At 39.2% G+C, this 24,156-nt stretch overlaps 2 protein-coding genes across 4 annotated transcripts in view; one reads left to right on the plus strand and one right to left on the minus strand.

The window, feature by feature from the left end:
* Positions 1-19,459, minus strand: part of ANAPC10 (anaphase promoting complex subunit 10) — a 75,816-nt gene extending 56,357 nt beyond the window's left edge. For 2 of the 3 annotated variants that reach the window (XM_007127403.4, XM_055085905.1), the window contains exons 1-3: positions 19,354-19,433; positions 17,788-17,914; positions 2,217-2,307 (exon numbers count right to left, since the gene is read on the minus strand). In XM_007127403.4, coding sequence (XP_007127465.1) covers positions 2,217-2,307; positions 17,788-17,902 — 206 coding nt within the window. In that variant the 5' untranslated portion in view covers positions 17,903-17,914; positions 19,354-19,433. Of the gene's footprint in view, positions 1-2,216; positions 2,308-17,787; positions 17,915-19,353 lie in introns of all 3 variants that reach the window. The other variant, XM_007127401.4, reaches the window with a different exon arrangement.
* Positions 19,460-19,574: 115 nt separating this feature from the next.
* The window catches only part of ABCE1 (ATP binding cassette subfamily E member 1), a 35,196-nt gene continuing 30,614 nt past the window's right edge, over positions 19,575-24,156 (plus strand). Inside the window, exon 1 of the mRNA XM_055085906.1 lies at positions 19,575-19,685. The gene's annotated coding sequence lies outside the window, so the exon portion shown is untranslated. The remainder of the gene's footprint in view (positions 19,686-24,156) is intronic.

A 24,156-nucleotide genomic window follows, 5' to 3' on the forward strand; every position in this document is an offset into this window, starting at 1 on the left:
TACACCTGAAGCTAACACAACATTGTAAATTAACTATACTTCAATTTTTAAAAAATGGTTAAAAAAAAAGAAAAAGAAAAAGAGGCAGAAACATTTCCCAACTCATTTTATCAGGCCAATATTACCCAGTAACAAAATCAGACTAAGATATTACAATAAATGAAAATGATAAACTAATATCCCTCAAGAATATAAACATAAAATTTTTCAACACAATATTAGTAACTCAAAACCAGTAACTTACAAAAAAGGATTTAAAAACTAAACAAGGATATATGACAACAAAGGCATAAAAAATACACAAAATGAGTTCATCAAAATTAAGCACTTTTATAAAAAGGCAATCCACAGAATGGGAGAAAGTATTTGGAAATCATATATCTGATAAGGGACTAATATCCAAAATATACACAGGACTCCTAAAAATCAACAATAAACCAAAACACCCAATTCACAAATGGGCAAAGGACTTAGTCATTTCTCCAAAAAAGATATCAGATGGCCAATAAGCACATGAAAAGAGGCTCAACATCACTAAACATTAGAGAAATGCAAATCAAAACCATGAGATACCACTTCACACCCATTACCATGGCTATTATCAAAAAATAGAAAACAAGTGGTGGTATGGATGTGGAAAAATCAGAACTCTTGTATATTGCTGTTCGGGATGTAAAATGGTGCAGCTGCTGTGGAAAACAGTATGGTGGTATTTCGAAAAATTAAACATAGAATCACCATTTGATCCAGCAATTCTACTTCTGGGTATATGTGCAAAAGAACTGAAAGCCAGGACTCAAATAGATATTTGCCCATCATGTTCATAGCAGCATTAGTCACAATAGCCATAAGATGGAAACAATCCAAATGTCCATTGATAATAAACAAAATGTGCTATATACATACAATGGAATATTATTCAGACTTAAAAAGGAATGAAATTCTGATATATGCTACAACATGGCTGGACCATGAAAACATTATGCTAAGTTAAGCTAGAGACAAAAGGACAAATATTTTATGATTCAATTTATATGAGATACCTAGAGCAAGTTACAAGAGATTTATCTAAATCTCTGCTTCTAAGACTACAAAATAAAGATAAAAATAGCTGTAAAGGTTAAATGACATAAATAGGGAAGGCATTTAGCAAAATATCTGGTATTTAAAGTCTTTAAAAAAATACTAGCTGTTATCTTCATTTCTGGTGTATACATGTTTAATACCCTAGGACAGGAATTGGCATACTACAGCCGACTGGCTGAAACCTGCCCACCACCTACATTTGTAAGATAAAGTTTAATTAGAACAGCTAAATTCAGTCATTATGCATTGCCTACAGCTGCTTTCATGCTATAATGACATTAATGAGTAGCTGCAACACAGACCAGCTAGCACACAAGGCCTAAAATATTTGCTATTGGGCTTTTTCATAAGAAATGTGCTGATCTGTATCCTAGGACAATAAAAACAAACTAGAAATACAATGCTACAGAATGTTAAAATAGATGGTGTAAATGGAGCAAGATAAGCAAGTTAACTGGTTTCCATCTTTCAATAAATTCAAAGCAAACGACAAACATATGGTGGTTTTCCATTTCCCCCCAAAAGTAAGCATTTCAAAACTGAAAGTGTCCTTAGAGGTAATAAGTTAGAATAAATTTTTTTATCATCACTCCTGGTGTACTTAATGCAATGCATTAAGGCATTGCGTTGGGTCATAAGCAAAGCATACTTTTCTGAAATATATCATATTGAAAAGTATATATGAGAAATATCTACATAAAGGGAACTGTGTAAAGTACCACAAAGAATTCATAAAGGAAACAACAAGGTCCTACTGTATAGCACAGAAAACTATATTCAATATCCTATGAGAAACCATAATGGAAAAGAATATTTTAAAAAAAGAATGTATATATATGTATAACTGAATCACTTTGCTGTCCAACAGAAATTAACATAACATTGTAAATCAAGTACACTTCAATTAAAACATGTTGATTAAATAAAAAAAGAATTCATAAAGGGTAAGACAATAAACTTAAAACACTTATAATCTAGTTGAGTCGAAAAGTAATCTCTAAGGCTTATAAAAAGCAGAGTTAAGTGCACTTCAATATAATTTCTATATTTCTTTAAATTTTATGTAAATATAATCAATTTCTTTGTCTACTTATAACCTATACAAATTGAAAAATTCAAAAATGTATTACCTGAATTGGATGTTCACTAAATGAGGCTGGGAGCCATCTGACTGCCAATAAGTTTCTAGATTGTCATCTCGTAATTGATCCACTCCAAATCCTGAAAACACCACGAGCGACAATAAATTCTCATGATAAAGAAAGAGCCATATATTCAAAATACAAAATTACCACATATATTTGTCCAGAAAGTTTGATAGAGGATAGTGAGTACTGTGAAATTTAAATTAACCAAAACTCTTCAATCCTCTTAACCAGACCTCACCTCTCAGAAGCATAAAAAATTAATAAACAGAAATCTCAAATAGATTTGGGAGACCAGAAGGGGAAGTTCTCATACCCTGTTGACCATAACAGAGCCCAAGAAGAAGAAGAAAGTCTCCTTTCTTGGCAAGGACGCAGCCAATGAAAAGCCACAGCCTCTCTGTTTACTATAGCCCTCCCAACTTCCTTTTCCTCTCTGTAAAAGCGTGCTACTTCCCTTCAGTGTGGAAACTTGCGCTGGCTTGCCATGGTTGCAGACTCTGAACTGCAATTCTCTGCTGATCCTAAGTAAACCCATCTTTGCTGGAGAAATATCTGGCGGACTATTTATTTCAGATTAACATGTTGGTGGCCTCTACGGGGACCAGAAAAGACCCCCCCCCCCAATGGTTCCAAGGCTGGTAAGCAAACAGGTGCAGTACCCACCATTTGAACCCACTGTCACTCACTGCTTTCTCACTGACCCTGGAGTTTGAAAGTAAGTCTTTCTCTTGGATCTCAGCACACACCCTCTTTGCATTTGAAGCTCTCCAGGCTTTATTCGGGATCTATTTTAAGGTTTCATCTTTTTGGTTACGGCTTTGTTTTGTATATGAGTACTCATCTGGCAGGTCAGTCTAATTTTGAGATCAGACTGTTTCAACCAAATCTGACTGAAAACACCTTTGGCCCAATTCGGGAACAGGGGCTGTTTCTCTGAAACTGTTCCAGTTTTCTTCATCCTACTCCTCTGGAAGGGGCTGTCCTATGGAAATTGGCTGTTAAAGTCTTTGGCCTGGCTCCTTCTAAAACCAAGGCTGTCTCCTTCAAACTGGCTGGGATTAGCCTTCAAGCTGTTTGAATTGAGCAGTTTGTGCTGTAAGCTGTTTGGAAATTGTTCTTTTACTCCAGGGAAAAACTTCTGAGAAATGGGATCCTAGTTATCTAAACATTTCGAGGGTACCCACCCCCTAGGAGGACTCCAGATGATTTTGTTTAAAAGCCAAGGTCCTTCCTTCCTCAGGCACATTTCTAACTAAATGGACCAACTTGACCAAAGGCAATTTAGAATATAAATGGCTATTACAAAGAACTTTTGAAATCCCTAACTTAATTTCCTTAGAACTGAATTGGACTACAATAGCTCAAAAATTTCCAGAACTGAGTGTAATGCATATTTTGATTGGTATTTTGAAGCTTCTCAATATTATCAGGGGTCTAAAATTGCCTCTCTGCAAAATAAAATTTTAAGATTAACTGAGGCGAACAAATGATTAAAGAAAGATACAATGGCTCCTGGAGCCTCAGGCTCTTCTTCCTTGGTTGTCTTAGGCACCACCTCAGGCATCATCTTCTCTCCCTCCTGCAGCTGCTGGTGGCCAGACTCCACCCCTGGCAGTGGCCAGACTCCACCCCTGGCGGCGGCCAGACTCCACCTCTGGCGGCGGCCAGACTCCACCTCTGGCGCCATCTTCCTCCTTCCCTTCTGTGCTGCCTACACCTCCTCTATTCCTTCAATTCCCCCATACTAATTCTCTCACCAACCTTCCCCTTTTCTCTTAAACTTTCCCAACTCCCTTTTCCTCTGAACTTGTCAGAACCTGCCCCTTTAATATTAAGCCTTCTAAGGATCCAGAGGCTAGACCCTTAATTTCTTATTTCCCTGGACCAAAACTGAACTGCAAGCCATATTCAAAATTTTCCCAAAGTAACTGAAGATCCTCACATATTTGCTGAGGAATTTAATACAGTCATTAAAATTTATCAACCTGGTTTCTCTGACTCCTATCAACTAGTTCATAGCTTTTTGGTGATGGCCAGGCCCAGCAACTGAAAACTGCTAATTGGAAAAATCCTGAATGTTCTCTAGAATTACAACTGGGAGACCAGTCCACCAACTTATTATCATATGACCAGGCTTGAACAACCACTAGGCAACTTCATCGAGCAATTCCTGAGGCTTTTCCAAAGTCTGTTGATTGGAACAAAATTCAGACTTGCAGACAAAAGTCTGATGAACCTGTTTATGATTATTACAATCAACTTCTAATTGTTTTTGAAGAAAATTCTGGTCTTCCTTCAGATACTGATTCCACTCAGGTCGTTTTTAATTCACTTTGTTTATTAATGGGCTGAACTGGGACCTTTCCCATCTAATAAAAAGGACCAGGATGGAATGGGAAACTATGTTCACTCCAGATTTAGTTAATCTGGTAAACCAGTTCTCTTGCATTTTAGATGAGTCACCTCAAAGGAAGACTGCCTAAATTCTTAATTTTCAATTCCAGCAAATGAAGACTCCTAAATAGAACCAAAACCCTCCTAGTTTCTACTATTATTGCAGAGTCAAGACATTTGGAAAAAACACTGTTACAAATTTAAGCGTTTTAGGTGCCTTCAGCCCTCTAACCAGGCTTTCCAACGTCCTCCCAATTCTCAGTGACAGGGCTGTGAAGAACTATAGGGGCTCTTCTCAATCCTCTCAATCGGTTTGGAGAAACATTTCTCCAGACTGGGAAGGAATCTCTTCTAGTCCTGACACTGGAGCCACACTCTACACCCCACTACTATAAAACAGCCCCTGCCTCAGAGAACTAAAACAATTCAAATAGTGGGAATCTCTAATGATCCTCAAGAGGTCCCTGTCTCTGAACTTGTTCCCTTTTGTTTAGGCCCTTTGAGAGTTAGACACTTTTTTTTTTCCCTCAGTTCCTCCGCCCCTATTCATTTATTAGGTCGAAACTTCTTAGAGAATTATCATGCCGGAATTTCTCCCAAAAGGGGAAAATAATTTTAGAAACTGACAGTAGTCATCAGAATAAACAACCAGGTGAACTAAATGACCCTCTGACATCTTTTATTTGTTCCATCTTTTTTTTTTTTTTTTTTTTTTTTTGCGGTACGCGAGCCTTTCGCTATTGTGGCCTCTCCCGTTGTGGAGCACAGGCTCCAGACGCACAGGCTCAGTGGCCATGGCTCACGGGCCCAGCCGCTTCGCGGCATGTGGGATCCTCCCAGACCGGGGCACGAACCCGTGTCCCCTGCATCGGCAGGCGGACTCTCAACCACTGAGCCACTAGGGAAGCCCTATTCCATCTTTGATGGTAGTAGAGCAGATTCCAGAAACACTGATCATTTGTCCCTATTATCAGCTACCACCCTCCTTATGGGCAAAATCTCCAACTGACATTAACAAAATTCACAGCACACCTCCCAACAAGATTCAAACAGACCCCTCAAAACCTCTTCCCGGAATTAATCAATACCTTATAAGTAAAAAAGTCTTTCAAGCCATAAAGCCCATAATATAAGATTACAAGGCTCAAGGCCTCATTATCCCTTTTACTACTCCCTGTGCTCCCATTTTACTGGTGAGAATACCTAAGCGTGGACCTACCAGCAATGAACAACATTGTTATTTATCCCTGGACACCCTGTTGTTCCTAACCCTCATAGTTACTAATGCCCATTGCTACCATGAGTAAATTCTTAACTGTAATTGATTTATGCAGTGCATTCTTTAGTATTCCAGTTGAAGCCCACACCTTTTGGCCTTCACTTGGGAAGAAATACAATTCACCTAGATAGTAATGCCTCAGGGTTTTATTGAGAGGCCTTCTGTTTTCTCACAAATGCTAAAAGCTGATCTGGACGATATTAAATTCCCTAGGGCTTCTACTTTGTGGCAATATGTGAATGATTTGCTTCTTTGTTCTCCTTCTCGAGCTTCCTCACAGGAAAACAGCATCCACCTGCTAAAGCTTTCAGCCTTAATGGGACATAAGATTGCCAAAGAAAAATTGCAGTTGGCCCAAATTCAGGTTTGATATTTAGGGCATCTGATATCAGAACAAGGGCTACACCTGGATCCCAATAGATTTCATGGTGTCCTAAGTTTCCCAAAACCCTTAAGTGTCAACTGCCAGGTTTCCTCGGGCTAGTTGGTTATTGCTGAAATTGGACTCCAAATTTCTCTTTTATGGCCAAAGCCTCTATATGTTTTACTTAATGATAACAGCCCTGACCCAATTTTATGAGAAGAACAGGACATAGCCATCAAGGCCTTAAAGGAGAGTTTGATAAACCCACCTGCCTTTGGGCATCCCAATTATCAGATTCCCTTTTTCCTTTTTGTATATGAAAAGGAGAAGAGAATGCTCTTGAGTTACCCAAAAACATGGGGCCCACCATTGACCCATAGGGTATTATAGCCAGCAACTGGACCCTGTGACTTAGGGATGCCCCCCTTGCCTTAGAATCAGTACAGCCACTGCCCTTTTAGTTAAGGTCACCAAGAAAATCACTGTGGAATCCCCTTTAACCACTTTTGTACCCCATGAAATAGAAGCTCTCCTGAATTCTCATCACACTCAACATTTCTCAGCCAGCTGCCTTACCTCCCATGAAGGCCTTTGTTAAGTGTTCTTCACACAACTCTTTTACACTGTAAAAGCCTGAATCCACCTACTCTTTGCTCCTCAGCAAATTACCTGGAATCCTATATCATCCAGGCATTCCAGATAACGGAAAACTATCTGGTATTGTTTTTCCTGATTAAAATCATAATAATTTATACTAATTAAAAAAATAAAGTGTGGATTTTTCAAAAAATTTAAGCAAAACAGATTTAATTTATGTTTTATTTTTTGACTAAGTAGTATATTCATTTTAGATCAAATTCACAAGGTACAAAAAAAGAACATGGTGAAGACTCTCTCCCCCCAGCATCTAGCTCCCTTCTCCAAATATAATCCAAGTTATCAGTATCTTACATACCCTTGCACAGATGTAAGCAAATATATATATATATATTCTTTTTTCCTCTCTACACAAATGATGGCATATTATACATACTTCTACACTTTGCATTTTTCTTTTCATTTAACATATCTGAAAGATTAACCCGTATCAATAAATTAATAATAATAATAGCGAACACTGATATCACATTAATATGTGCCATGCACATTTCTAAGCATTTTATATATATTAAATCATGAAATATTTATTAACTCATATAATAACTCAGTTAACCTAAACATCTTTTAAAAATTCCGTATCAGATCATCTCGCTCCCCTGCTTAATACCTCTAGTGATTTCTCTTTGTACTTAAAATCCAAATTCTTGGGCTTCCCTGGTGGCGCAGTGGTTGAGAGTCCGCCTGCCGATGCAGGGGACACGGGTTTGTGCCCCGGTCTGGGAGGGTCCCACGTGCCGCGGAGTGGCTGGGCCCGTGGGCCATGGCCGCTGAGCCTGCGCGTCTGGAGCCTGTGCTCTGCAACGGGGGAGGCCACAGCAGTGAGAGGCCCACGTACCGCCAAAAAAAAAAAAAAAAAAAAAAAATCCAAATTCTTTTCCAAGGCCTACCAGAGTTCACATAATCTGACCCATGTCTAATTATATCTGCAATGTCATCTTCTACCACTTTACCTCCTGACAACTCTCCAGCCACACTAGCCTTCTTTCTGAACTTCAAACATGCCAAACCAGTTAGCTTAGAGCCTTTGAACTAGGTGTTCCCTGTGTCTGGAAGGTTCTTCTCTGAAATCTTTGCATAGTGGATTCTTCTTAACATTTACATGTCAGTGCAAATTTCACTTCCCACGAGAGGCCCTCCTTGATCTATTTATTATAGTGCTGTTTTATTTTCTCCAAAGCACATATTGCTATTCAACTCAGAAATTCTTTAACTCAATGATCATAGCTGTCAGTTATAGCATAAAAAAAAATTAAAATTTAGTCAGGTTTTTTTTTTTAAGAAAAATAGAACTTACACCACCCAATTATGCCTCTCAAAATTAATTTATAAAGGCAATGTCTTGGTAGAAGATATGGATCAAGTGGAAAGTATGTTCTAGATATTCACAAAATACAGCCTCATCAAATCCCTTATTTTTGTTGGCTTATAAAATATCACATATAGAGTCAAACATAGAAAATCTACCTATTTTTCCCCTAATCTTCTTTCCCAACATGGTATGAATTTGATGCTTATGAAATTAAATAATTAAATTATTATAATAAGACTCTGTTATAATGCCAGCAACCACACAAATCTGACCTTTAGTTTTTCCAGTCTCTTGGGCAGAGACTGACAATTGTGCTGTACTGTGGGATTGTTTTCTGATGTGTATTCAGTTAAGCTGAATCTACTAAATACATTCCAACTTTAATCTGAGTGAAATATTGACCCAGTATTTCCAAAGATAAAATAATAATTTTGCAAAGCCATCTACCACCAACCGTACTGTAGCAGTGAGGTACATCTGTATCTCCCAAAGACTGATACTAACATTTTGAAAGTTTATTAAAATTCTCCCTTATATCAGTGCTCACCTGAATTACAGCATATCTCCTAACTCCTTTCTTTACCTCTAATCTTGCCTCACTTCAGTCCATCCTTCACAATTCTCAAGTGTGAACACTGTTTCATTCTGCTACTTTAAATTGCTCAATGGCTCATACTCTCTGTACAATAAAGTATGAACTTTGTTTTTTAATTTTATATTTTTGGCCACGCTGCGCAGCTTGCAGGATCTCAGTTCCCTGACCAGGGATTGAACCCAGGCCACAGCAGTGAAAGCCCAGAATCCTAACCACTAAGCCACCAGGGAACTCCCAGGTATGAACTGTTTAATAAAGCCCCCTATGATCAGGCCTCTTCCTAACTAGCTAGTTTCACCTATGCCACTTCCCTCTGTTCGAGTCTTACTGACTACTCACAATTCTTTGAAAGAACCATGTTTTGCTAAGCTATACACCTTTGCACATACTGTTCCTCTTGCCTTTATGTCCTTCCCCAGTGAAATTCTACCTTGCCCCATCATGCCAGATACGCATCATCTCCATGAAGACTTCCCTGATTCTCTGAAGCAGCGTCAATCACTTTCTCCTTTGGTCCACTACTGCACTGAGCCCATGCTTAGAGGGAAGCAGTATGACCTAGTGAAAGCCTGATTGCCTTCAGTCCCAGCGTTCCCACTTAATAGGTGATATTTGCCAAATTGCTTAATCTGTCTGTACTACAGTTTCCTCATTTGGAAAATGATAAAAAATAACAGTAAATACTTCATACGACTTTTGGAGACTTTACCGAGACAGTTGTTTATTTTATACATGCAAAGTACTTACAACAGAACCTCTCTTAGTAAGCACGAAATAAAAGTTAGAAATTATTACATTGTATAATAATGACTAATTTAAAGATATAATTCCTCCATTAGATCGTGAACTCCTTGACAACAAGGTCCGTGTGTCTTTTTTATTTTTTAAACTCTAACAGTGTTACAGATTTCAGCAACTGTCTGCTGACTTGAAATGAAAAATATCTGACTATAGAGAAGTAAGGTTAAGTAAAGGTTAAACAACTAACTTTCTCATGCTGTTTCTCATTAATAAAGACTATTCACTCACGCATAAAATGCAAAATGATAATCATATAATTATATTTCACTGATGAACACAAAGCTGAAAATCACAGAAGTAAAATGTGTGACAGCACAATGATGAATTTCATGACTTTCATACCCAACACATTTTTAAGTGAGTCCCACCATTCTTCTGGTAGTGTCAACCGTTGTTCTCTTCTGCACCTCCAAGATGTCAGAGCAGTGGGGCATCTTCAGGGAATCAGTGACTTCTATCTGTTGTCCTCGGCCAAGCCCCACAGCATAAAAGAATGTGAACTGGCACTGATTCTTACCCTGTTACTGACATCAGTATGGCACCAGTCGAATTATGCTACTCAGTAAAGCAATAGAAGATACTCAATTTGAGCAAATTCACAGAAATATTTGGTGCTATAAAGAATATTAGAGGGCTTCCCTGGTGGCACAGCGCTTAGGAATCCACCTACCAACGCAGCGGACACGGGCTCGAGCCCTGGTCTAGGAGGATCCCACATGCTGCGGAGCAACTAAGCCCATGCGACACAATTACTAAGCCTGCGCTCTAGAGCCCGTGTGCCACCACTACTGAGCCCACGTGCCACAACTACTGAAGCCTGTGCATCTATAGCCTGTGCTCCACAACAAGAGAAGCCACCGCAAGGAGAAGCCCACACACTGCAAGGAGGAATAACCCCTACTCGCCGCAACTAGAGAAAGCCTGCGCGCAGCAATGAAGACACAACACAGCCAAAAATTTAAAAAAATTTTTTAAATTAAAAAATAACTAAAAAAAGAATATTAGAAACTTCTGAAGCAGTCTAGGATACATGAAGCTAGAAAAAGCCACCATCCTCACTCAAACAACAAGAAAAAGCTAGATAAACTACAAACTCATAATTTTTCTTGAAAACATGAGTGCTTAAAATCACGCAGCAACCAAATATCCTGAAATCCAAGAACGGTCAGCTCCCAGGTTAGGAGAGAAAGGATGGACAGCCTGTCCCAACTGTGGCAGAGCATGGAAGGAAGGATCAGCGACCAAATAAACACAGAAGAAGAAATCAGGTAGAATTTCAACAAATTGCTAAAGGCTAAGCGTGGGCTATCATAAAAGTATAGCAGCCCTGGGAGGCTCAAACACAAGGTGAACTCACTCTGACTCTCAGACTCTTTTCTAAGGGCCTCACTGTACACATTAGAGGACATTTTGGGGGGAAAGCAAGAGATTGGAAAGCCTACATCAGTGGTACATGCCTGGAGGAGGGGCTGACTGCCACTGCAGGAAAAGCAAAAACCCCAACCGCACAGACCCATCCTTTCTGGGAGAAAGGTAAAATAAAAAAACCCCTACACTTGGGGAAGAAGCAGAAAACACTCTTTCCTCTGGGGACGGGGCAGAAAACTCTCTCCTAGGAAAGTCCAGAGTTTCACTATCATAGGTAGGAGGGACCAAAATGCTGAGAAAGTCCCAATCTGGAGGTCAGACATGGAAGGGCTGTCTAGGATTGAAGCTAGACCAAGAAAACAGAGAAGAAGTCCTGCCTCTGATCCCCTGCACTGAGTTACAACCATGGCATTTTACTGCTGGAGGCAGGGCAAGAGGATGGAGAAAGACACCCTCTGAAGCACAGGGATACAGAGATAACTGAAAATGATCGTGGAGGAGGAACACTAAGAAAACTCCTCTGGCACAACAGCCCCTCCATAAGTACTGAGCATCTTTAGAGGAATTTGAAGGCTGTGATATTGAAAGTAACCATAATAAAACAAACAAACAAACAAACTCAAACTCAGCTCAGTTCCTAGCTAACTCAACCCCCACTATAAAAGGCTGACAGAGGAAAACAGGTATCTATTTCAAAGTATAAATACCACTTTTCTCAGTATCTACTAATCTATATGTGATGTTTGGCATTCAGTAAACATTTATGATGCACAAACAAGCAAGAGAAACAAATATTATCAAAAGATAAAGCAATCACTAGAAACAGACTCAGAGATGAACCAGATGTTGAAACTAACAAATGGGGACTTTAAATAGCTATGATTAATATGTTAAAGAATCTAGGGGAAAAGGTAGATGAAATGCAGGAAAAGACAGGGAATTTCAACATAGGAGAAAACTCCTTTAAGAGTCAAATGAAAAAGCCATAATAAAAAACACCATATCAGAGATGAAAGATTCCTTAGACAGAATCATTAGTAGACTCAATAAAGCCAAAGAAAGAAGTAGTAGACTTGAAGCTAGGCCAATTAAAAAACCCCAAAGCAAAACACAAAGAGAAAAAAAAAGAAAAAACAAAAAATAGAGTACCTAAAAGCAAGGGGACAAATACCAAATGGTCTAGCAAATTAAATGGTCTAGCATATGTATAATTGGATTCCCAGGAGGATGAGGACGGGGCAAAAGAAATACTTGAAGAAATAATGGCCACGAATTTTCATAAAGTAATGCAAGACATTAAACCAGAAGATCCAAGAATCTCAGTGGATCTCAAGCAGGATTAAACACACACACACTCATACATGTGGACACAAAATGTTTATATTGCTGAAAATTAATGATAAAATCTTAAAGGCAGCTGGGAAAAAAGCCACATTAACTACAGCAGACATTCCTTCAGAAACTATGCAAGCCAGAAGATACAGAATGACATTTTTACAGTAGTAAAAGGAGAAACCTGCTAACCTAGAATTTCATGCAGGGAAAATATATCACGGTAATAAAAGCAAAATGAAAATTTTTTCAACCAAACAGTGCTAGCAGACCCGCAATACAAAAAATGTAAAGAAAGTTCTTCAGGCAGGAGGAATATGATACCAGACAGAAACCTGGATCTATTCAAAGAAATAAAAAGTTCCCAAAATTGAAAAAGTTAAAGTAAGCATAAAGTTTGGTTCTTAATCACTCCAAAATATAATTGACCTTTTAAAACAAAAATAGCAACAATATATTCTGGGGGTTTAAAATATGCAAAAATAAAATACATAACAAAAATGGCATAAAGCATGGGCATAAATTGGAAGTATACTGAAGGATTTGTATACCATATCTATAGTAGTATAATATTGCTTGAATGTAAACTGTGACAATTAAAGATGTACAGTGTAATCCTTAGGGCAATCACTCAAAAATTTCAAAAAGTATGTATAACTAATGAATCAATAGTGGAGATAAAACAGAATCATAAAAAATACTGAATTTATCCAAAATCAGGTTAAAAAAAGAGGGAATAAATGGACAAAACCCCCCAAATTCCAAGGTAGTAGTTTTAAATCTAATTACATCAGTAGGTACATTAGGTGTAAATGTTCTAAACACTCCCAATTATAAGACAAAGAATGTCAGACTGGATTTTAAAAAGCAAGACCCAATAATATGCTGTCTATAAGAAATCCACTTCAAATAAAAAGATATATACAGTTTAAAAGTAAAAGGAAGAACTTCTAGTTTCCAATCTGACATGTAAAGAGCTTGGACAATGTCACTCTCATCCTCACAACAACAACAAAAAAGCTGAACTAACTGAAAACCAATAATTTTTCTTAGGTCTCAAAGAGGACACAGGGCAATCCACCACCCAAACAACTGAAGAGAACAGAAAACAGAGAATCACATCTTACCAGGAGCAGAAACCACCACTAGAGTTAGCAACTGGCAGGAAAACTTAAAGAGTAATTGAGTAATTGTTAATTCACTAATTGCTAGAGACTGAGTACAGACTAGCTTGAGAGACTAAAAGCTCCTGGAAGCCCAGCCTTAGAGAGGACTCCACATCTTCATGAATTTTACCTCTAGGAGCCCCACCAGGTTCTCTTCAGGGTAAAGATCAGAGAAAATTCTCCAGTGCTTCCTGCAGATAGAGGGGGAAAGTAATCTTTGTGAAATAAACCAAAAGCATTTTCTTCCCCTTTAACAAAGGCCTGACTTAAAGGAAAACTGTTTTAGCAGAACCTAAGCAACATGGGTTTTACCAGAGCCTGACACAGGGGAGGGAAAATACCCAACTCCATCCCCCTCTAGGCTTCCTGTCTCATCTATGTGGGGAGAGAAAAGTTGAGAAGTGCTTGTAAGGTCACAGCCATGAACACAGGCCCACTAAAAGACTGAGATCTAATCAAAGGATTATAGAACACTTCCATTCCCCCCATAACTTACCACCATATCAACAGGGCTCCAACATAATATCAGGAGGTTAAATTCAAATAACTGCAAGTTTAGGTGCCATTTAAGGAGTCTCTAGGGAAATCCAAAGATAACAAGGGAGACAAAAACAAAGACACTAAAGAAATTTTAGCCTCTGAACCTTAACCTTTACCCATCAGGCAGAAAATCAGCAAGTATATGGTTGACTGAACAGCACAGTCAATCAGCCAGATCAAACTGATATTTATAGATTACTTCATCCAATGACAGCAGAATACACAATTCTTCTCAAGTTCACATGCAACATTAATGAAAATGGACCACATTTTGGGCTATAAAACACAATAAAAACATTTAAAAGAATAGAAATCACACAAAGTGTGCTCCCAGACCACAGCAGAATTAAACTAGAAATCATTAACAGAAAGCACTGCTTTCTGAAATTTATAGGATTTATAGCATGAACTATATATCTATTACAAAAGAAGAAAGTTCTAAAGTCAATAATCTAAGCATTCACCTTAGAAAACTAGAAAAAGAAAAGCAAATTAAATCCAAAATAAGCAGAAGAAAAATAATAAAAATCAGAGAAGAAATCAATGAAACTAAAAACAGCAAATTAATAGAGAAAAATTACCAATACCACAAGCTGGTTCTTTGAAAAGGTCAATAAAATCAATAAACCACTAACCAGGCTAACCAAGAAAAAAAGAAAGAAGACAAATTACTAATATAAAAAATGAAAGAGGGGCCATCACTACTGATCCCATGGACAATAAAAAGGGTAATAAAGGAGTATTATAGACTTCATGCCCACAAATTTGATAAATAAAATGGACCAATTCCTTGAAAGACACAATCTACCAAAACTCACACAAGGAGAAACAGATAATCTGAATAAGCCTATATCTATTACAAAAATTGAATAAAAAATTAATACCCTTCCAAAAGCAATCACCAGGCCTAGATGGTTTCACTGGTGACTTATGTCAAACTTTCAAGGAAGAAATAATACCTAGTCTGCATAATCTCTTCCAGAAAATAGAATCAGAGGGAATACTTTCTGACTCTATAAGGGAGGCACTACCCTAATAACAAAATCAGACAAAGACATCACAAGAAAGGTAAATTAAAGAACAATATCTCTCATGAACACAGATGCAAAAATTGTCAAGAAAATATTAGCAAATTGAATCCATGTATAAAAAGAATTATTTACCACAATCAATTGGAATTTATTCCAAGTATGCACAGCTGGTTCAACATTCTAAAATTAACTAATGTAATCCATCAAAACAATCAACAGGCTAAAGGAGAAAAACCACATGATCATATCATCAGATGTTGAGAAAACATTTGACAAATCCAACATCTATTCAAGACAAAATCTATTAGCAAACTAGAAATATAATGGAACTTCTTCAACTTTATATTATCTACAAAAAAACAACAGCTAACATCATATATAATAGTGAGAAAATAGAAGTTTTCCCAAGAATAAGGCAAGGATATCCCTTTTTGCCACTCCTATGCAACATCATGTTGGAAGTCTTAGCTAATGCAAAGGAAGAAATAAAAACAATAGAACCCAGCAATTCTTCTCGTAAGTATTTACTCAAGAAAAATGAAAATATATGTCCACAAGAAAACCAGTACATGAATGTTTATAGCAGCTTCATCCATAATCACCAAATATTGGAAGCAACCTTATCTTAGTTAACTTAGCACCTTAAAACACCAAACATGCATTACTTCACAATTTCTATGGGATAGGAATTTGGGACCAGCTTGGTTGGGCAGTTTGGCTCTGGGACTCTCATGAGTTTGTGGTCAAGTTATCTGAAGTAATTTTCTAAAAGCTTGACTAGAGCTGGAGAATCCATTCTAAGGTAGCTTACTCATTTGACTGTTGACAAAAGGCCTCAGTTCCCCACTGGCTATTGTCAGAAGGCCCTGTTTCTTTGCCACACCAACCTCTCCACAGGTCCCCTTGTTTCCTCACAAAATAGCTTCCCCTAGAGTGCATGATCCAAATAAGAGCAAGGCAGAGCCACAATGTCTTTTATGATCTAGTCTCAGAAGTCAAATACCATCATTTCTGCCATATTCTCCTCGTCCCAGAGACTAACCCAGACACTATGTGAGAGAGGTCATCAGAAGGGCACAAATACCAGGAAACAAGGATCACTGGGACCATCTGGGAAGCTGCTACCATAAACCTAAATGTCCATTAACTGGTGAATAGGTAGACAAATTGTGGCACATCTGTACAGTGGAACAGTAATCAGCAATAAAAAGGTACCAACTCCTGATAGAACAAATACATTATGCTAAGTGAAAGAAGCTAGACCAGACCCTAAGAGCTACATCAAGTATGATTACGTTTAATATGGCATTCTGAAAAAGGCAAAACCAAAGGGACACAAAATGGATCAGAGGTTGTCAGGGGTCTAGGAGGGGGCAGAAGACTGACTACAAAGGGACATGAGGAAATTTCTTTGAATGATAGAAATATTCTATATTTGTGATGTGTTTGTTAAAATTCATAGAACTATGGGACTTCCCTGGCAGTCCAGTGGTTAAGACTCCGTACTTCCACTGCAGGGGGCTTGGGTTCAATCCCTGGTCAGGGAACTAAGATCCCACATGCCACGCGGTTACGGCCAAAATAATAAATAAATAAATTAATTAATTTTTAAAAATTAAAAACAAAAAAATTCATAGAACTATAAACAAAAAGGGTGAGTTTTTCTGTATATTTCCAGCTACTCATAAAAAGAGAGAGAAGAGAATCTTAAGGGGAAACAGAAGAGGCTTGAGTGGGAAGACACTACAGGAGACAACGTGTAAATAGTAGAAGTTTCTGAGGGAAAAGTGACTACCAAATCAATAACATTATCATTAATGTTCCTCAAGCTAAAAAACTTTCTCTGAGCTTGATTCTACAGATTGAAAATACCCATCAAATTACAGGTTAGACAGATGAGAAAAGGTACACATGTATCCTGGCACATCCTGGCAAAAGTCTTGAAGTCTAAGAATAAACAGAAAAAGCTTAAATGCTGCCAGAAAGAAAGAACAAGTTACTTAGGAAGTAAGAGAGACAGGAATAGCCTTCTTAGTTGCAACATGACAAAAAAGAAAATGGTAAAACAGGATCCACAAATTTTTGAGAGAAAAGGACTGCCACCAAGAATTCTATCCCATCCAAGAGTAAAATAAAGTTATTTGGGGATATGTAATCACTCAAAAAATGTATCCACCACTTATCCTATCCAGAGAAATAGCAAAAAAAAAAAAAAAAAAAAGCTAACCAAATAACTGAATGATACCAGAGAGAGGGTAAAAAAAGAATTTATGAGGTACTTTCCTGGTGGTCCAGTGGGTAAGACTCCACAGTCCCAATGCAGGGGGCCCAGGTTCGATCCCTGGTCAGGGAACTAGATGCTACATGCATGCTGTAACTAAGAGTCCGCATACTGCAACTAAATCTGCATGCCACAACTAAAGATCCCGAGTGCCACAGCAAAGATCACTGTACTGCAACTAAGACCCGGTGCAGCCTAAATAAATAATTTTTTTTTTTTTTAAAAAGAGGGAGAGACCTATGACATGTGCAGTTAAACTGAAACAGATACTAGTAAAGCAATTGAGAAGATATATAACAAATGAAAATCCAATTAGATTTATTTTAGAATTAAAATAAAGCATCTTAACAGAAAGAATATTAAAGTTAGTCCAGTGCACAAGAAAACTTTCAGCAGTTATTATGAACAGCATTTTTGTTTTGTTTTGTTTTACCTGGTTTGCAAGATGAGAGTGACCAAACAGCTTGTGACCCAATTTCCCGTACTGTTCCAGTCCGTTCCAACTGCTTAGGGTCAGCACCAGGAGGTGTCTTGTTTGGTGTGGTCATTTTAAAAATATTCTATGTAGAAAAAAAAAGAATATCCACATTATACCCAGACCTGAGCATCTTTCTACAAAACGTAAAAGTAAAAATTTAATAGCCAAATCTATCACTAATATACCCTGGATATTAATCATCTATTTCTAGAAAGCAGTTGACATAATCACTGTAATTAAAAACTCTTGGGAATTCAGTTTTTGTTTCTAAAATATAACATATTATAACTTACAAGTTGTGCAAAGCAGCAGACTAGAGTAGTCAAAGGGCACAGGATCAGGGTGTCAACTTCAGCCTCGCCTTTAACTAGCCTAGACTTTCGGCAGGTCTGGGCTTTCTTTCCTGTCAAATGGGTTGATTTGATCTATAATCCTATAATGCTATGCAGTTGTATACTTCTATGAGTAAAAATTCCAATCCAAATGAAGTCTTTCCCTAGAAAAGTCAGACTGAAATACTCTTATTCCAGTAATAAATGTTGGTCTACATTTTAAATAATCCGTTAAGTGATGCAGAGAAAAATCACATCTTCTCATTAGTTGTCAAAAGCTCCATTTATATGTGCCCTTACCATAGTACATACAGTCAGAAAAATGCCTTTAAAAATGCCTTTTTAAATGCCAGTTATTCTACAAGTGAATAACTGGCCTATTCTAAACCACAAGTTCACTTCATCTTTCACATCTTTTGTTAATCTTGGTAGGCATATCCAAACGTTGAAAAAAAAACAGTGGATTGTGAACAACATGTAAAACTGCTTCAGTAGTGCAAAGTTACAGCTGTTGAACATCGTTATACGTAAATGCTGTTATAAACCTGTGCCAAAAGGTCTGTATACCATCTCCTTGACACCTTCTGTCAGATCTCAGTTGTTCCCTAATCTCCACACAAGCACTTGATACTCTTTAAATAATAATAGACACTGGACTGCAAACTTCGGAAAGGCCTGAGGTTTAAACGCTCCATTAGCAATTTACTGAATAAATAAATGGATGAATGAATAGCTTCAATCGTAAAGTATTTGCCACATGCAAGTTAAGTAAGGTCTGGGATGAGACGATTAAACCTGTGGCCACATTGCCAAATGTCCAAAAATGTCAAATTGTCCCCAAAAATGGCCCATCTCTATTATTGGAGCAGAATTCAACTGCCGAACTTGGTACTGGACGCCACCAAGTGGATAAAGCATGGAACTCGGAGAAGAACGGGTTCGTGGCCACACCGTTCAGGAGCTGAGGCCAAGGAGAGAACGCCACCACGAGCAGTGTCTGGACCAGACTCTGTGGGTTCTGCTTGACACCTCTGCCCGAAGTGCGAGAACAGGCAGCGGTTAAGGATCCATTCCTGACCCACCAGCTTTGAGGAAATCGGAAGCGTAAAAGGAGATTTACATTGGGGAAGAGAACCCGTCTGCTTAAGCTAGAACCATTCTCTACTTCGGGGAAAGCCCACGCACTTACATCTCGCAGACCCGCCTTGCCGCCACTCAGGTTTTCAGGAACCGCTGCAGTTCCGCGCCACTCCCACTCAGCTTCCCAGGCCCGCCTCGCTTCCCCAACAACGTCAATTGGGGTCGCAGCACAATGACGTCAGCCCCCGCCGTCTCTCCCTACCTCCCTCCAGGGCTCCGCCCAGCGCGCCCTGGCGCGCACGCGCACTACGTCCCTGTGGCGTGCGTGAGGCGGCGGCTGGGCACCGCCATTTTGGCCGGTGGCCGTGGGAACACGTTGTGTGGCTGAGAAGTGAAATCAAGAACTGATTTGGCCTCTGCGTGGGGAATCTGTTTTTCCAGGTACGTGAATAGCCTGGAAGGGTTTGGCCTTTAGCTGTAGTCTGCCACGGTCTACAAACCGTAGGGAAGTTCTTCCAGAGCCTCTGGTTAGGCCTCAGGTGGCGCCGGTGGAGACGGCAGCGGCGCGTGGCAGCCGGCTTGGGCGAGACAGCTGGAACCGCCGGAGCGCGGGCGCCGCCGAGAGCTAGGGACGCCTCGCGCTTCCCTCCAGCTGACTCGGCTCTCTGCCACTGCGGCCCGCCACCCCCGCCAGGGGACACGAAGATGGCCTTAGCTGCCATCCCCTCAGCGGTCCAGCCTCCACTCCCCCCTTTCCCCCGCTCCTGCCCTAGGGCTGAATCTTACAGCCGCCTTCAGAACGTAGAGCGTCCCCTACTACCCCCACTCTTCCCCTGGCACCTTTGGAAGCCTTTTCTTCCACCGTTTGGGGATTGTGGAATGAGTGAATCATCTTTGCCGCCGTGAAGTCGAATCCTGCTTGTCCACTCCCCGTCTGTAGACATGATGGCCAGACGTTACAGTTCTCACAGCAGCGTGTACTCTGCTGTAACCAGGGTTAGCTCAAATAAACTCCCAGGTGAACGCCTTTAACATTTCGGGTGCGCTTTTATAGCACTTTCCCCCTTGGTGACTTCTTCGTCTTCTCCTATATCGTATCTTAAACTCCTCGAGAGCAGGTCTTTATTGATAGGTCCTTTATTTTCCCTTCAGTGGTTCGTGCATTGTAGGCACGACAGCTAAAGCCGATTCCCACATCCCATAAACTACGCAAGCCCGTTTTCTCATTTTTTACGGTAAAATCGTAAGAGTGAGAAATATCCTTCAGAACAGAGTGTTTTGTTTTGCTTGAGGGTTTTAAGCCTTCTCTTCCACAGGACTGCTTACTAGGCATTTATGACAGTGGTATGTGTGTTGCAGTCCTCGGTACCTTTGTGCCTGATACTGAGAATATTCATTGTATACCATTTGCTTGACGATAATGCTTTGTCAGTGTTAATCAAGGGCTCTTACCTGTATCTGAACCAAAGAGTGTTGTTTTTGTTTTAGTGAAAAGCCTTGTTCTCCCCTATAAAAAAATTTTTTAGGAAGAATATTTAATATAATTGCTGGGGTGGGGTAAGGAGAAAGTTATTAATTTAGTGTCCCTTTTAATTGTCTTCAGTTTAAGACTCTGGAGTCAGAGTTGTGCACCACTCCCAACTTATATGTTTTATAAAATTAATGGCCTGCAGTAGCATAGGTTAGAATATCTCACATGACATAAGCATCATTCGTTAACAGCAGCGTTTCAAATGTTTTCACAGGGTGTTAAAATAATTTTGGTCTTAGACTGCAGATGGTTTCCATAGCTCACTTCCTTTTTTCCTCTCAGCTGGAATAATGACAGTGAAGGTCATTGTTTGAGTACCTATTTTTTGAATAAGTTTTTATATCTATATATCTGTTTATTTATTTATGGCTGAGTTGGGTCTTCGTTACTGCGCGGGCTTTCTCTAGTTGCGGCGAGCAGGGGCTACTCTTCGTTGGCGGTGCGGTGGCTTCTCTTATGGAGCACGGGCTCTAGGCACGCGGGCTTGAGTAGTTGCAGCATGCAGGCTCAGTAGCTGTGGCTCGCCGGCTTAGTTGCTCCGCAGCATGTGGGATCTTCCTGCACCAGAGATCGAACCCGTGTCCCCTGCATTGGCAGGGGAATTCTTAACCACTGCGCCAGCAGGGAAGTCCCTTGAGTACCTATTCTGAGCACAGTTTTCAGATTTGAAATATCTTCAAGGAGTCAGTTACTACAGTCTTCTCCTCCAAGCTTTCATGTGCTATGTCTTTCTCATTGAAAAAAAAAAAAAAGGAGGGGCTCTTTCTTCCCAATTCTTGAAACTAACATAGAAATTTAATTAATAATAGTGTTTACACTGTTAATAGTTCTACAAAGAATCTGTATTCATTTTTCTTAAATGCATTATAATTTATCACTCTTTTATATAAATCAGCTTATTAACCATCTCTGGTAGGTTTTTATTTTATAAAATTCACCTTTTACAGTCATTTGGGTTTTTTTAATGGTTTGAAATAGTAGGTGAAACATTTTAGTAGTTTGGCAGAAATAAACTTTAACGTAAGCAGTTTCATTGATAAATCAATGAAGATTTATCCCCTAAAGGGGAATTCATCATGCTCATTCACCATAATTAATATGATGTCCAGTTTTATTTTAATAGCTAACTAAAGAATCTTCAGTTTCTAGGGAGGTGTCACTGCCAGAATGATAGCTTTTTTGTAGCAGTTCAAAAGTCATTTATTTTCTTTTTATTCTAATCTCTAGGAGGCCTGCCTGGACCAGTTTCTAAAGGTCATAAAGGCGTAAAGTGAACCTATCAGCCTTTTTATGACATAAAATTTTAGTCACCTTTTGGGTGATTTTTTTTTTTCAGTAATATACTTTAGTGAATAACTGTCACTGTAAAATATTGGTAACTTTCAAGACTCCTGAAAGTTGTTATAACCTACAGGGAAATCATTTACTATGTCTAAATTCATTTTCTCATTTCATTCAACAGAAATGTTTGAGCTCCTACTATGTGGTAGGCACTGGTCCAGCCACTGAGATAAACAGACAGACAAAAATTCCTGCACTCATGATGGAGTATATTCTGCTTGGAGAGGGAAAAATATTGTCTGTGTGTGTAGAGAGAGAATATATAAATGCATATATATACATACAGTAAACGTGTACGTATACCATATATGCACATATATATGAAATATATACTATGTCGTATAGTAGAAAGAGCTAAGGAGAAGAATAAAACAAGAGAGTTTTATATTTTTTTGGTAATATAGCTAGAGAAGGCTCACTGAGAATAAACATTAAAGACTTGAAGGAGTGAGCCATGTGACTCACTAGGGGAAATAGCATTATAGGCAGAGGGGGCAGAAAGTGCCCAGACCCTGAAGCAAAGACTGACAACCGTTTGCTTTAGCCATGTGAAAAACAGTGATAACCTGACAAGCTGTTTTGATAGAATGATGGGCACTAAAGGCTGGAATGGAGTCCAGAGAAAATACCTAGAAAGAAATTTGAAACACTGACTATAGGCAACTCTTGTACGTAGTCTCGCTCTAAAAGGAAGGAGAAATGAAGCAATGGAGGAAGATGGGGTCAGATAATGTAGTGTTTGAATGCTGATGGGAATAAGACAGTGGAAAGAATAGTTGATGATGTGAAAGACAGGAGAGAGAATTGTTGGAACATTCTCCGTAGCAGATATCTTTTAGTTTACAAAGGGACTTAGCTATGGAAATACATGTAGTATGGTTGCTGGTTGGCATAGTTTCACTTGAGATGATACTAGTCAGCATGGCTTTGTTTTTTCTCTTCCCATTTTCTGCTGCATGTGTGCAGGTGAAGAGTTGTGCTTAACCAGGATTATAGATAAGGGTGTAAGTGATTGATAACAGAATTTTAGGTGGGTACAGAGATACAAAGATACAAAAGGCTGAAGGACAGTGGAAATGTGGTAGAATTGAGAGATAGTGTTAGGTCTGAGGAATGGGGGAGTTCAAAGGGTTGTTGGATTGTTGTGTATGAGAGAGGTGAACTGAAAAGATAGGAATGGTGGTTGGAGAATGGGGTATTTGAAAGATAGGTTATGGAAAAAATGCAGTTATTTGTAATGACAAGGTGAAGGATTTGACCAAAGAAATGAGTGGCTATGGTAGGGTGAAAGACAAGATCACTAGAGGAGAGAGGTTAATAAACTCAGAGGACAGGCTGTTAATAGAAGGATCATCTATGAAAATATTGAAATCGACAAGAGTTGTGGCAGGAGTTGTTAGAGTGAACATTAGCTAAGGGCTGAAATTTCAAAGAATGGGAGGGAGTGATCTGATGGTCGGTAAATGACTAAAGCGGGTGGATGACCTAAGAGGCAAAAGTGGCTGTTTTTAGTGAGAAGGGAGAGATAATCGTCTGGGAGCGGTACTGAGGAGCAAGATCTTTTATTCCCCTCCAAGCCTAATGATATTGAGGGGTTATGAGAAGGACTGGAGAGTTCTATAAGAGGAAGCAGTCTGTCAAGAAAAACCTAGAATAGAGGATCACAGTCATTGATAGACAAAGCCAACAGAATGTCTTTGTTGGTCAGTAATCTTTTGGCTTCAGGTTCTTTCATTACATATTGGAATAAACTGGAGTAGTAAGGCACTTTTTCGAATTACTTACTTTCATCACATTCTAAGAAAATTAATATCTATCACTAAGCCCAATATTATAAAAGATTAAGTTAACTTTGACCTCAACAACATAATTGATGGCGCTGTTAAATATCAAGACTTTAAAAAGCTCCAGGGGTTTCCCTGGTGGCGCAGTGGTTGCGCGTCCGCCTGCCGATGCAGGGGGGCCGGGTTCGCGCCCCGGTCCGGGAGGATCCCGCGTGCCGCGGAGCGGCTGGGCCCGTGAGCCGTGGCCGCTGGGCCT

This window comes from Physeter macrocephalus, chromosome 7, assembly GCF_002837175.3.
Source record: "Physeter macrocephalus isolate SW-GA chromosome 7, ASM283717v5, whole genome shotgun sequence".
Taxonomy (NCBI): Eukaryota; Metazoa; Chordata; class Mammalia; order Artiodactyla; family Physeteridae; genus Physeter; species Physeter macrocephalus.